At 47.7% G+C, this 14100-nt stretch overlaps 2 protein-coding genes across 6 annotated transcripts in view; one reads left to right on the forward strand and one right to left on the reverse strand.

The window, feature by feature from the left end:
* ko (Stork-head domain-containing protein knockout) overlaps positions 1 to 6967 on the forward strand; it is a 55598-nt gene extending 48631 nt beyond the window's left edge. Inside the window, exons 4-8 of the mRNA XM_002047721.4 lie at positions 3566 to 3824; positions 3890 to 4146; positions 4256 to 4483; positions 4551 to 4702; positions 4765 to 6967. Of these exons, the coding sequence (XP_002047757.1) occupies positions 3566 to 3824; positions 3890 to 4146; positions 4256 to 4483; positions 4551 to 4702; positions 4765 to 6801 (2933 nt within the window). The 3' untranslated portion in view covers positions 6802 to 6967. The remainder of the gene's footprint in view (positions 1 to 3565; positions 3825 to 3889; positions 4147 to 4255; positions 4484 to 4550; positions 4703 to 4764) is intronic.
* Positions 6968 to 10010: 3043 nt separating this feature from the next.
* siz (Brefeldin-resistant Arf-GEF family protein schizo) overlaps positions 10011 to 14100 on the reverse strand; it is a 34637-nt gene continuing 30547 nt past the window's right edge. For all 5 annotated transcript variants that reach the window (XM_015175119.3, XM_015175118.3, XM_070208611.1 and 2 more), the window contains 4 exons: positions 12896 to 13383; positions 11528 to 12759; positions 10617 to 11451; positions 10011 to 10544 (listed from right to left, as the gene is read on the reverse strand). In XM_015175119.3, coding sequence (XP_015030605.1) covers positions 10084 to 10544; positions 10617 to 11451; positions 11528 to 12759; positions 12896 to 13383 — 3016 coding nt within the window. In that variant the 3' untranslated portion in view covers positions 10011 to 10083. The remainder of the gene's footprint in view (positions 10545 to 10616; positions 11452 to 11527; positions 12760 to 12895; positions 13384 to 14100) is intronic.

The raw sequence follows: 14100 nt of genomic DNA on the forward strand, positions 1-14100 counted from the left end.
AGCGAAAAAATCATACATCAAGATTATTGTAACTCGCGGCAATTGCATCACAGTAATGGCCAACAACAACAACAACAACAACAACAACTTCAGAGGCTGCGAATCGGCTGGTAAATAAAAACGAAAAAAAAAAAAATTGGAAATCGCAAGAAACATTTTTCATTTGCATAAAAATGCATGGCACAAAACTACAAGCGCTAAAAATGTTTGCCGCATGTTGCACAGCGTGACGAGGGGTGGACACCGCCACGAGGGTCGATCGGGCGGAGTTGGGGGGGGGGGGGGGTAGGTTGTTGGTTGTCTGGTAGTGGGAGGTAGACGAAACAACCTTCAAGCTACAAAACACTTGACTCCATTGCAAAGATGCAGAGTCCGTGGCGGCGTTGACGTCGCTTTGGTTTGATTGAACACAAGGATATGTGTCCGCCGGCAACTGGCAGAGCCGGAGCAATAGCAGCAACAATAACATAAACCAAAGTGCAGTCAAGTCAACGGCAACAGCAACAGCAACAACAACAACTAAACTGCAACACTGACAGCAACGCAGATCAACAGCAGCAACAACAACAACAACAACAACAACAACAATGGCAACGTCCACAATTTGAGGCAAACGCAACACTTTCACTCTACTTAAGACGGATGAGGCGATTGAGGGAGGAGGCGCTGGCTTAAGACTAGATCGCGTTGGTGGGAAAAATGCACCAATCGTTTTCCATGTAACCGCCTACCGCCCCTCCCCCCTTCCTCCTGTACCACAACCCCTCAGCCACGTTCCTCTTTCTATCGATATTTATTATCATTTCGCGCGGCTTTCCAGTCACGGGCTGCACTGCGTCCAACTAAAAAGCAAAGATAATCATTTGCATGAACACAGGTCCTCAATTGCCAGTCGATCAATCAAACAATCAATTTGAGCAGAAACAACTTGAACTAAAAGCTGGTTGAGAAACTAACCTTCTTTAAAGAGGAACCCCAATTGGAAGCGTCTCTTAGTTTGTTTGGAATTTTGATAGCTCAAACAATCTACGCTGATAATAGGGCTTAAGAGGAAGACATTAGTAGGAAAGAAGTATTAAGTAAATTAAATTTGATTAATAACTTTTCCTGTATAAGTTTTTATACCCTGACAGAAGGTAAACTTTTGTCATGAGCTCCCAATATAGGAATAATCGGTCTTAAATAAAGCTCTGCAATTCTAAGAACTATTTCAACTGTCTTATGCAGTTGTCTCCAGCGTTTCTTATTTATATTCCACATTGCTTTACACAAGTTACAAGCTTTATAGCTTGTATGCAGATATTTTGTAGGACATTTATTCTAACAGCTGCTGTCATACAGTGGCAGTCCACAATATTAGACACACTGTTTTGACGGCTGTAGAGGTCAAGGCACCAAAATATTTGCCTGCTTGTCGTTGCCAACTTCAAATATTGTTATTCAAGAAAAAAAAAAAGGATAAAGAAAATATACGAACAGCTGTCATGTGTTTGGCCTGCCAGCCAAGACAACAAATCCACGAGTACTTATATTTGGCATGATTTATCAAATATGATATATGGATGTATATTTTGTGTGCAGCTCCAATTTGGCTACTGCGCTGGGCAATTTATGGACAGGGCGTTGTTGCCAAATGAGCAGCAAAACCAAATGTGCCAGCTGATAAGTCAAGGCAAATAAATTGCCGAGCAGCAGCAGCAGCAGCAGCGGGGGCAGCAGCAGCAGGGGCAGCAGCATCGGTGGTGCAACAATGGGGCGGTGCAGGCAACCCGAGTGGCGCCTTGGCATTCACAGATTGAGATTGAGTGCAATTTATCCAATTGCAGTTCCACCAAGTGGACGATTAAACGGCAAACAAATTTTTGTCGTGTGCGATGTGAAAGTGCGAATGTGGCAGGTGTTGCTGCAGTTGCAAGTGCAAATAGATGGAGATGGAGGGGTGGGCTGGAGCGGGAGTGGTGACTGTGACTGGGGAATGTATTTTTTACGAGTCGCTTGTGCGCATTTCGCAGTTGCCCATCAAATGGCGCTAATTGTCCTTGACGATGGTGCCATCCCACATGGCATTTTGATATTGCGTTTGCAGCGCCAAATTGCTGCCGGATAAGCAACAACAACAACAGCAGCAACAACACCAGCTGCAGCACAGCAGAAAGTGAAAACTTGAAAAATTATGCAACGGCCGCAAGGACGTTGTTGCCACGAGGCTGAGACACAGACACAGACACAGAGACAGAGACCGAGACAGAGTTCGGCGACAGCAACAACGGAGGTCGTCACACACTTGGTCTGATTTTGCAGTACAAGCAATTCCCCTTCTCTCACTGCCTCTCCCTCACGCTCTTTCTCTCGGCGTGTGTATGTTGCAATTTTGATGCTTGCTTCGGGGGCGTTGTTGCAGCTGCTGCTGCTGCTGTTGCTTTTTGGAGGTTAAGCTGGCAAGTAGGAAGCATTGTGGCGGCGCCTCCACAAATTGTTGGCGACAATGCGGCAGCCAAGATTTGAAGCACATGCGGCAACAGAGTTGTCCAATTTTTATAGTTTTTCCTGTTGTTGTTGTTGCTTTGCTCGCTAGGTGCGCATTTTAATTAAGTATACGACGCGTGAACACCGCACATAAAATAGTATAAACATTATTTGCCGAGCGCCATATTAGGCGATGCTTGCAACTGCCACAAGTGGTGGCAACCTGTGTGGTTGGCACTGAGGTCGGTGGTGGCGCTCCCCGAGACGTAGCCGTCGTCGAGCGGCGCAAGACATCAGCTGAAAGATAAATGATCATTTTATAAGTACGAGGTGTGATCAATAAATAAACGAAATAAACAAAGATAACGATGAATAGCAGGGAGAAAGATAGGGAGGGAGAGAGAAAATGAGACAAGAGGGAGAATTCAGATAGATTCGATTAGAATAATAGTTGATATAGAGAAGGTTGCATGGTGGAGAAAGTATAAAGAGAAGGAGAGAGAAAGACAGAGAGAAATATACACAAAATTAACAATAATAAGAATGTAAAATAGCAAAAAGTTGTAAACAAATAAAACAATGGTCAACATTGTAAGACTACATAAGCGAAACAATAATATTGTGTAAACTATAAGAAATATGCCTAAAATCTTACTTAAAGGTGAGCAAGCTTAGCAAATACGAAAAGCAAGAGCGGTGCTGGTTCATGGTCAAAACAGCATCACCCAAGTGAAAAGTGGGGCAAACCACTTAGCCACACCACTCAGCCTCAGTTAGTCGGAGCGTGTGTGGCACTCCGTTTAATTACCCCAGCATTGAGACAGATTGTAACATCAAAATGCCAAAATGCCATTTGGATTCAAGGTTTCGACCATTCGCTGGTCGCCCGGCCGGGTGGCCAACCGAAATGCCTCGCTGCTTGTTTGGTTGCGAGCAGAAAATCAAAAACAAAAAAAAAGATTTATATATATAACAAATGAGAGCAAGTTTATCTGACCAAATGGGGCTGGTTGGCCGGCCTATCATTAGCCTTATAAGCAGTCCAGGTTTTCAGTTGTTGGCAATGCTAAGCCCCATCTCCTTGGTCTGCTATTTGCAGGTGACATTGACGATTGCATCGTGACGCCGACGGTTCAGGGGCAGTTCACCCCACTGCCCGAGGCGCTGTGCGATGTCATCATGGATCTGACCGCCGAGGGTCAATCGGCGACCATTGAGCATGTGCGCAGCAAACTTGGCGTTCGATTTCCGCACATGACCACGCCCGCCACAGAGGTCATCTACGATTCGCTGGCGCAGCTGATGCAGGAGCAGAAGATCTACCAGACCGCAAAGGGCTACTTCATTTTTACGCCAGAGTAAGCACCACACGCATGTCTCATTGCTTCTACATGGCCTTAACTCTCTGCCAAATCACTTTCAGACGTCGTCGCAGTCGGTCGCGTCCGCGCAGCAATCATCATCAGCTGAATGGCGGCCATAGCACCAATGGCAGCCTGGCGTACTCGCAGCTAACCGAAGAGGAGCAGCAACAGGACGTGGTGCCGCCAGAGGCGCGCACAATGCTCATGTCAAATGCCGAGGCGCTGCATTCGCTCTATGGCGAAATATCCACGGAACGGGATGGTGATCTGACGCATCAGTGCATACAGACCAATCTGGCGGATGTCATCTGTGGAGGTAAGCTTCACCCAAGGTAGATGAGCACAAAAAAGAGTTTGCCCTTTAAGTGAGACGGATGTCAGCGGCCTTTAAATACTCAAGAATAATTTCCTCCTTTAATGCGCAGGAAATCCCAATGACAAGATCATCTATCCGCGTGCGGCCAAGCGACGCAGTGCCTCATTTCCGACGCCGCGCAGCTTGGAACGTCGGCACAGTTTGCGGCTCTTTGGCTCGTCGAAGCGCCTGCAACGCTGCGCCTCGACCCGCAGCCTGTCCAAGACCTATGCACAGACGCTTAACACGACGGACAGCAGCAGCTCGGAATACCAAAGCACAGATTCGTCATCACCCAGTAAGTACTGAAGCAGCAGCAAAAAATTAATATTCATGGACTCTATTATCTATTTTGCTTGCTGCAGAAAAAGGATCTTTGCTCTCACGGCTGTTCCGACGCAGCGGACGCGCCAAGCAGCGCCAAATAGAGACCTACTCGGCCCAGTTTCCGCCCGCCGAATGGTTCAACACACGCGCCGTGCATCTGCATAGTGTGGGCACGCAGACCGCAGATCACGTGAGTTCTAATATCCAAAGCGTATGCTTCATAATTGTATTATTTATGGTCTGCTCCCGCAGGATATGCCCGCTGTTCACACGCTGTCCAATTCGACGTTCTACGATGGCTCCGAGCTGAGCCAGCGTTCGTCGACGCTGCCACGCCGCCATCGCCGTCACATGTCCAGCGAGTCAACGTTCCTGATATCCTCCAGGGACTGCTCGCCGATACGCCGCCGGTCGCCCGTCTACTGCAGCAGCTCGCTACCTCGCTCCACGCAGTCGATACCGGCCAGCAGCGGCAGCGCCGTGAATCACACCAAAATCAATCACTCATCGGCGACGTTGTCGCGCCTTCAGGCGGCCACGCCTACGCCTATGGCCACGCCCACGCCCATGGCGCAGAAAACAGCGCAAAAGTCGGTAATTGGCAAGCACATCTTCGAGAGCTCGCCAGCACGCTCCTCGACGTTAAAGTCCGCCACGTCCGGCAAGCGACAGATAGACGGGCTGATCATAAATGGCTGCTCGACCGACAACAAGAGCACGTATCGCAGTCTGCAAAGCAGCGGACCCTCCAGCCTGGAGTCCTGCAAGACATCGATGCTGGCCAGCGGCCCATCCAGCATCGACAGCGGCAAAGTTTCCTTTAGCCAGAAGACCAGCGGCCACTCTAGTCTGGACTCCCAGTGCTCCACAAACACAGCTGTGGTAGCTCCAAACACAACAACAACAACAACAACAAATGGCAGCACGCGTTCCATACTGCTGCTGAATGGCTCACCACGTGGCACGCCGCGTCATCAGGCGATGAGAGCGCGAGTGGCTGAGGCGCAGGCGCAGAGGCAACGCGCCAGCACACCCAGTCGCATACTCGAGGAGCTCACGTATCCCACAAATGGCAGCGCCAATGGAGTGCCCAACTCGAGCAGCAACAATTCAATAACACTGCAGGTAACCACCAGCTCCAGTGGCGGTGGCCAGAGCATACCCAGCACCAAAATCTTTGTGCAGAACTCGCCAGTGCGAAGTGTGATCACCCTGGAGAATGGCAAAATGCTGGAGAACTCGAATGTGTTCATCATTAACAATGAGACCATGACGAATGAGAAGGGCGAGATCATCAAGAAGACGCTTTCGAAGCAGACAACGACAGCAGCAGCTGGAACAGCTGCAACTGGCATGCCAGTGGCTTCATCGACGCCAGTTAGGCCCGAATCGGTGCCCGAGCAGCCGCTGAGCGAAACGGAGGCCAACTCGGAGACCTGTGATTCCATTTCATTCATCAGCGAGAGCTCGCCGGAGAATACCGCGACGGAGACGCCATCCTATGATGGGGGCAAGTATGCTAAGAACACCAACAATGATGCCACCATGAACAACAGCCGCAAGCTGTGCCTGCAGCTGGCCAATGGCATTGCATACAAGAACAATGTGCTCAAAAACGAATCCCAGCCGAATTCGCCATGTGCCGAGCAGCAGCAGCAGCAGCATCCACTTAAATTGGCTGCCCTGGCCAAACAGGACTTTGAGATAGCCGGCTCGGTGGGCAATTTGCACTTCTATGAGAAGCACTCGAAGGATTTGGCGCCAGCGCAGAGCAATCACAAGCTGATGAACAGCAGCAGCGATCTGAAGAATCTCTGCTATGAGTCTGTGTGCCAGCTGCAAAAGTGTACCATGAATGAGGATGAGCTGGCGCTGGCGCATCTGCTGCAAAAATCCAGCAATCCGCTGGGCAGTGAGCCCAATCTGGCGCTGAAGGATCATGCGAACGACAAGGCCATTGACAAGGAGGCCATGGATAGGCGGCTCAGTCTGACCAAGGAGTCCCTGGAGCAGCATGGCATGGGCAGCGTTTTGGCCGCCGGCAGTGAGGAGCTCTATAATTTTCCCAGCCTCACAGATCTATCCTTTAACTTTACGTCGCTAGCGGCGCGCAAGATACTCCAAGGTGTCAGCCTCAACAGCATCGATACGCTGGTGGAGCTGAACATGGCTGCAGCGGCGGCGGCTGCAGTGGCGGTGAGCAGCGCCCAGGAGAAGCAACAGAATAACCAGGCGGCGGCGACGGCAACAACAGCCCCCTCCGTGTGCACGGACTTTGGCATGGTCTAGTTCCAGAGAGTAGTGGAGGCGCCTCCAGCCAACAGAGCAGCTCTGTTGGCCCGGGAAGCCGCTTTATCTTAGCATAATCAAACGAAACCTTAGACGAGCAGCATCAAGCATAATTCGATTAAAATTCTGTAATTTATTATCGACTATCGAATATCGGTTAGTTCAACGTTTCCGCTTCAGTTTCCATTTTGTAGCAACAAATTGATTCTTTTTTTAATTTTTGTATACGTTTTACGAATTTTCTTAAATGTCGAAAGCAGTTTTTTTTTATTTACAGTGCCAAAATATGTTTAGTTTAATTTTAATGTTTATATTTTGTATCCCAACAACAACAACAAGAGCACCCACAAACACTCGTGAATCATCTGAACGCATCTGAAAAAACTTGCAAGTGCAATTTATTGTAAGAAGAGAACACCCCCCCCCCCCCCCCTCCCCTCCACAATTTGATTGTAAAGTTATTCGTACCTCTGCTTAAGTCCCCCTTTAACTCTTAGTTTTTGTATATTTGTTTAAAGCAATAGATGTTTAGACTAACATGCTGATAATGCAAAACTATATACACACACACTCACACACACACAAACAGACTCGACACACACACACTCGACTCACACACACAAACACATAAGAAATTAACTACGAATATAGAATTTAGCACCTACAACAGAAATACAATAATTTTGTACAAGGCCTTAACTAGTAGAGTCAGCAATAATATAAATAAGTTGAAATCACTAATAAATATGAAGTATACAAATTTATATAAAGTACCCTTATTCAATGCAGCTTTTAGACATACTGTTAAGTCAGCTATCCTGCTTTCTGCTGCATACTTTCATTGTCGCTGTTAGCAGCATTAACAAATCGTATAACAAGCAGTGCACAAGCAGTTCAAAAATTCTTAAAACTTGAATATCTCCGCTATTTCTGGGCCGATATCGGAATGATATACCTCTTTCGACTCGTACAGACCAGGACTTTCGATTCGCATTCAAAAATTTTGATTTTGGAAAATTTTCCAAAATGGCAAAAAATGCAGTGGTTACATCACGTTTTTTTCGAAAATGGGTGTTGTCATGGAATTGAAATATTTTGATGCCGATCGATTCTTATGACCTCAACGATTACAAAGAGGTCAATCTTGCCGCGATCGGACTTCAAATACTCGAGTTATGGCCATTTGAAATTTTCGAAAAATTCTTAAAACTTGAATATCTCCGCTATTTCTGGGCCGATATCGGAATGATATACCTCTTTCGACTCGTACAGACCAGGACTTTCGATTCGCATTCAAAAATTTTGATTTTGGAAAATTTTCCAAAATGGCAAAAAATGCAGTGGTTACATCACGTTTTTTTCGAAAATGGGTGTTGTCATGGAATTGAAATATTTTGATGCCGATCGATTCTTATGACCTCAACGATTACAAAGAGGTCAATCTTGCCGCGATCGGACTTCAAATACTCGAGTTATGGCCATTTGAAATTTTCGAAAAATTCTTAAAACTTGAATATCTCCGCTATTTCTGGGCCGATATCGGAATGATATACCTCTTTCGACTCGTACAGACCAGGACTTTCGATTCGCATTCAAAAATTTTGATTTTGGAAAATTTTCCAAAATGGCAAAAAATGCAGTGGTTACATCACGTTTTTTTCGAAAATGGGTGTTGTCATGGAATTGAAATATTTTGATGCCGATCGATTCTTATGACCTCAACGATTACAAAGAGGTCAATCTTGCCGCGATCGGACTTCAAATACTCGAGTTATGGCCATTTGAAATTTTCGAAAAATTCTTAAAACTTGAATATCTCCGCTATTTCTGGGCCGATATCGGAATGATATACCTCTTTCGACTCGTACAGACCAGGACTTTCGATTCGCATTCAAAAATTTTGATTTTGGAAAATTTTCCAAAATGGCAAAAAATGCAGTGGTTACATCACGTTTTTTTCGAAAATGGGTGTTGTCATGGAATTGAAATATTTTGATGCCGATCGATTCTTATGACCTCAACGATTACAAAGAGGTCAATCTTGCCGCGATCGGACTTCAAATACTCGAGTTATGGCCATTTGAAATTTTCGAAAAATTCTTAAAACTTGAATATCTCCGCTATTTCTGGGCCGATATCGGAATGATATACCTCTTTCGACTCGTACAGACCAGGACTTTCGATTCGCATTCAAAAATTTTGATTTTGGAAAATTTTCCAAAATGGCAAAAAATGCAGTGGTTACATCACGTTTTTTTCGAAAATGGGTGTTGTCATGGAATTGAAATATTTTGATGCCGATCGATTCTTAGGACCTCAACGATTACAAAGAGGTCAATCTTGCCGCGATCGGACCTCAAATACTCGAGTTATAGCAATTTGTGTATATTTTTTGGAAAATGTAGATTCACCAGGACTATGATTATGTTTATGGTATGTTGTAACTATCGGTAAGAGGAATATGCTAATTATTTGGTATTATATCTTTTCATTTATTTAATTTTTAAGTCTTTTGCTTTATATATATATAAGTATATATATCGGGTGTTTGTTTTCCGTACACTTTGCGTTTTGTTATTATTATTATTTAATATTTTAGGTTTTGGGTAGTTTTGGTTCTATAAATATGAATAATTATAGCTAATTGCTTTTAAGTTAATATTCATGGTATATACACACACACACGCGGTATATACGATCGTTTTTAGTTACACAAACACAATTGTGGGATAAGAAAACGTAATATACAAAGCGCGCACTTATTGGTTTGATTGGTTTTTGTAATAGAACTACATTTATATGTAATTGATAGAAGGGATTAGATACAAAAGAAAGCAACTAGCTGCTGAAAGGGTATTTCAAAAGTTGGTTTATGCTAACTGGCCGCTGTTCGAGTATACGAGTATACGGCGATCATAGAGGGTATTTGAATAGATAATTAGTTATAGATAAATATAAATTGTTGATAAATGTTGTAGTATATGTACAATTAGTTTTTTGAAAACTTACTTAAACCGTATTTCAATCGCGTAAATAGACAAAAATGTAATTTATGTACATTAATATTAGCAGAGAACGAAGGAACATTTAAGAATTCAAATTGTAGCTGCTGAGTGTGTTAGGTGTTGATTTAAACAAAAAAAAAATGGCTTTCGGTTCGGTTCGTTTCGATTCGGATCATACAAAGATCAAGCTACTCGTATGCTATATAGATGTGTGTAGGATGCGTATTATATATTTATCGCTTGGTGAAGAACTGAATGTACATAAATTGCGCCATATTTAGACCTCGGTGGAGCGCGAGTCATCAGATCGCGATGCCTTCCGTTCTCGTCCTGGTATGCGTCCCATGACCACAGCTCCCGATTGTGCTTGAGCCTGTGCTTGTGCCTGTGCCTGGGCCTGGGCCTGTGCCTGTGCCTGGGCGTGTGCTTGCATTTGTGCCTGCGCTACCTGCTGCTGCTGCAGCATTTGTTGTTGCTGCAGTAAATAAGCCGCCTGCGACTGTTGCACAAAGTTGGCGTGCGTATAGGCCTGCATACCGGGCGCCGCATACACATTGCTGGTGGTGGCCTGCAGATTGAATCTGATCTTGGATGCCGCATTGGCCGCATTGGCGGCAGCTGCAATGGCAGCTGCGTTTTCCCGCGACGCACTCGACGTGGTTGTCGATTGAAACGAGATGCTCATGCCGCTGTCCAGGGAGCCGACGCTGCCACGTCGCTGTGGCTTCTCATTGCCAACTGGGATGGAGGAAAGAAAATGCCAGATAAGCAACTTGTTAACTTGACAGCTATTTCACACTCAAAGCTTACATTGTTCGTGCATGTCCAACAGACTGTTGCTGAGCGCACTGCGCTTCAGCTGCGTGGAGTCCGCCGAATTTGGTGCTTGTTCGCCTGAAGCTTGGGTGCCCGGCTGATAGGGACATGGACAGACCTCGACATCGGCGACGCCGCTGTCACGATTGTCTGCATTGCCGGGGGCACGATTGCGCGCCGACTTCTGTCGCTCGAGTTCAGCCTCGATGCGCAGCGATTCCATCTCGTCCATCTCGCTGATGGACTCCTTGAGGTCCTCGGCAAACTTGCAGCGATCGTGCTCGTTGCGCGCATTGAAGGTGATCAGGATTTTGCCGTCGACCTTCTGCGATAGCTGAATGCAGAACGGATAGTTGGGCAAGTCCAGTAGGCTGACAACGGCGCCGCAGAGCGGGAAACTGTTGCGGAACGTGTACGTCACAGAGGTCTTTTTCTTGCTAAAGATTTTTGTGATCACCAGCAGATCGTTGAACAGAAACACCTCGCGCTGATGGACGCCGGGCCGTTCTTTCTTGTTCACATCGGGTATCTCGTACAGGCGACAATAGCAGACCAGCCGGCGATGCGGCAACGCCAGATTCGGTTTCTTGCCCACAATGGTGGCCTGGACCTTCATTACCTGGGTGACATGGTCGCTGCCCGGCTTAAACTCGTCGGACTTGACGCGCTCGAAAATGCCGCTCAGCATATCCTTGTCAATGTCATGGCAATCATCGATGCCCCGCAAATTCTTGATAAAGTCCTCGACGCGCATGCGCCGCTCCGGCTTCAGATTGGGCGTATGCAGATCCGTGTTCAACATGATGATGGCAAACGCCAGCACAAAGATCTGCAAATGGCAGAGAGAGAGAGAGAGAGAGAGATTGGGTTAAGTCATGGATTACATTTAGATTCGTTTGGCTTACCGTATCGGATGATCTCAGTCGCCCCACAATGTCCGCATTGCACTCGCAGTAGCGCTGCGAGAAGATCTCCATGAGGCGCTCGATTTTTTGCGCCTCGCCGGGCATGCGGAAGTAGGCCTGGAATTTGCGCAGCGCCACGTCCACCTGCCGGCCGGACAGATCCAGTTCCATGGCAAAGCAGCTGAGCACCGCCATATTGAACTGATTCTGGAGATTGCCCAAATACTCGCCGATCATCTGCCGGGAGAGGCCCTTGCGCGTGATCAGGAAACGTGCCACGCCCTGCGGCGTGTTCTCAAGAAAGCCGCGCCTGATCAAATACGTAATGCCCTTCTCCGGCTTCTTGTTGAACAAATTGAGCCCGACTCGATACTGACGCTTGCGTATCGTCTCCGACATCTTGTAGTTCTGGGCAACGCCCGCCGCGCTGGCCGCCGCCTGCAGCTGCTGCTGTTCGTGCTGCTGCTGCTCGTGCTGCTCATACTGGGCGGCACTGGTGTGCGAGGAGATGGCATGATCATCTGTGGGCGGCACGCCGCCAGCTGCTGTGGCCGCAGCCACGGCCACCTGAATTTGGCCAGCGGCGCCGGCGGAGTCCGCCGAATGTGTCGAGAACTGTTGTGAGCTGTTGAGCGCTGTGCCGCGCTTCCATGTGTGCGGCGAGTTGCTGCGATCCGAGCCCAAGTCGCTGTTAATGTTGCGCTCGGCGGAGGTGACGCTTGAATCTGAGCCGGAGCTCTGCACGGATGTCAGGCTGCCGTTCTCGGCCGTCTTGCACAGCCCGTTGGTGCGCAGCAACGAGGGCGGCGGCGGTGTCTGGCGTTGCATCATCAGCAGTTGGCTCTGCTGTTGCGCGGTGATCGAGGAGGTGCGCTTGGGCACCTCTGGCGGCACCTTCTTGCCACTGCCGCTGCCCTGGCTGCCGCAGCTGGGCGTGGGCGTGGTGCTGCCGCCCTTGGGCCGCATATATATCTGGGCCGCCGAGTAGTAGGGCGTGTGCGGCGAGTGGCCGCTGGTGTTCACCCACGAGGCGTTCAGCGAGGTGTCCGCCGAGCTGGCATAGCTCAGATCGTGCGGCGAGCCGTGGTAGCTGGTGTAATAGGCGGCTGCCGTGGGCATCGCCTGGGCATTGTAATAATGCGGTTCCGCGGCGTGCAACAGATTCACGTGTGGATGCGAGGCCAGGCCGGATACGGAGGTTGTGGAGCTGGCAATGGACACGGGTGAGGCGCCTGTCAGGCAAAACGGAGGCAAATTGTTAGCGTATGTCTTCGGGCTTAAAACCTATATTCAAATTGACAATTGTTCTGGCTCAAAACTCAACTCTGAGTCGAGGCCAATTCGGTTCGGTTCGGAGCAAACACTTACCCGACTGACTACGTGGTATGGGACTGCAGTCCAGCTGGCGACGCTCGCGCATCGACAACGAACGTGTCGGCGGCGTCCGCGAGAGTCCCGGCGAGCCGGCGCCTGGCGGACCTGCCATTATTGTTACACGTGGCTGTTGTTGTGCCGCCTGCTGTTGTTGTTGTTGTTGTTGCTGTTGTTGTTGTTGTTGCTGATGCTGCAGTTGCTCCAGCTGAGATTCTGTGGCGCTGCCGTAGGCAGACGATAGGGAGGCATTCGCCGAGGCGCTCTCCTCGGCCAGGGTCAGGCTCGAGGCGGTCACCACCATGCGCCGGCTGAGACGCTTCTCCGCCTTGGCCATGGCCGTAATGGAGGCGAACTTCTTGACCATCATATAGTGTCGGAAGGCGCGCTGTATGGTAACAGCCGCATTGCGTGCCCGCACGCCGCCGTACTTGCGTTCCAGCAGCTCGATCTGTTTGTCCAGCAGATCCTGCGATAGCTCGTAGCTGCAGAGAGTGAACCAAACGATTTCAATTTAAATAATTTTCACTTAACGTAAACAAATAGATTATAATTATTATTTATACAGCAACTGAACTGCGCCACTGCGTGTCAATACACTGAGCGAATTTGCGCACAACTGGCCCAAGTCGCTGCCAGTTTCTTTGCGCCCCGATGATAAGATAGCGTCTGCTTTTGCTCTAAAGCGAAGTGTGTGTGTGTGTGTGTGTGTGTGCGCGTGTGTGTGTGTGTATCTTTGAAACACAACTCGAGCTATCGACCTGATTAAAATGTTGCCACGAGCAACCACAACAAGCCAAGCGCATTTGCGGACGGGGGCGGCGCGTTGCAAAGGGGGCAGTAAAATTTGCTTATTCTTAAAAACAGTTTCGCCCATTTTTAATTTCAAGCATTTTGATTGTGGCTGATAGCAAAGAGCGGAAAGTCATGAGTGCTATTAATTAACAGTTAGATCTAAACCAAAATCATCCAATTCGAAATGAATGTTGGGCAAAATCAGAGCGTAAAAAAAAAAATATGAGCAGAAATCAAAATTAACGAAGAAAATAGAATTTATAAAGATATCCAGAAAAATCTTTAAAGCTGACGCTGATAAAAATAGCAATACTATAGTTAATAGTTAATAAATAAATAAAAGAGGCTTCCAATAGAACAGATACCCAACAAAAGTTAGACAGAGAATTTGTAAAAGATATTTAAAA

Source organism: Drosophila virilis, chromosome 3, assembly GCF_030788295.1.
Source record: "Drosophila virilis strain 15010-1051.87 chromosome 3, Dvir_AGI_RSII-ME, whole genome shotgun sequence".
NCBI classification, from domain to species: Eukaryota; Metazoa; Arthropoda; class Insecta; order Diptera; family Drosophilidae; genus Drosophila; species Drosophila virilis.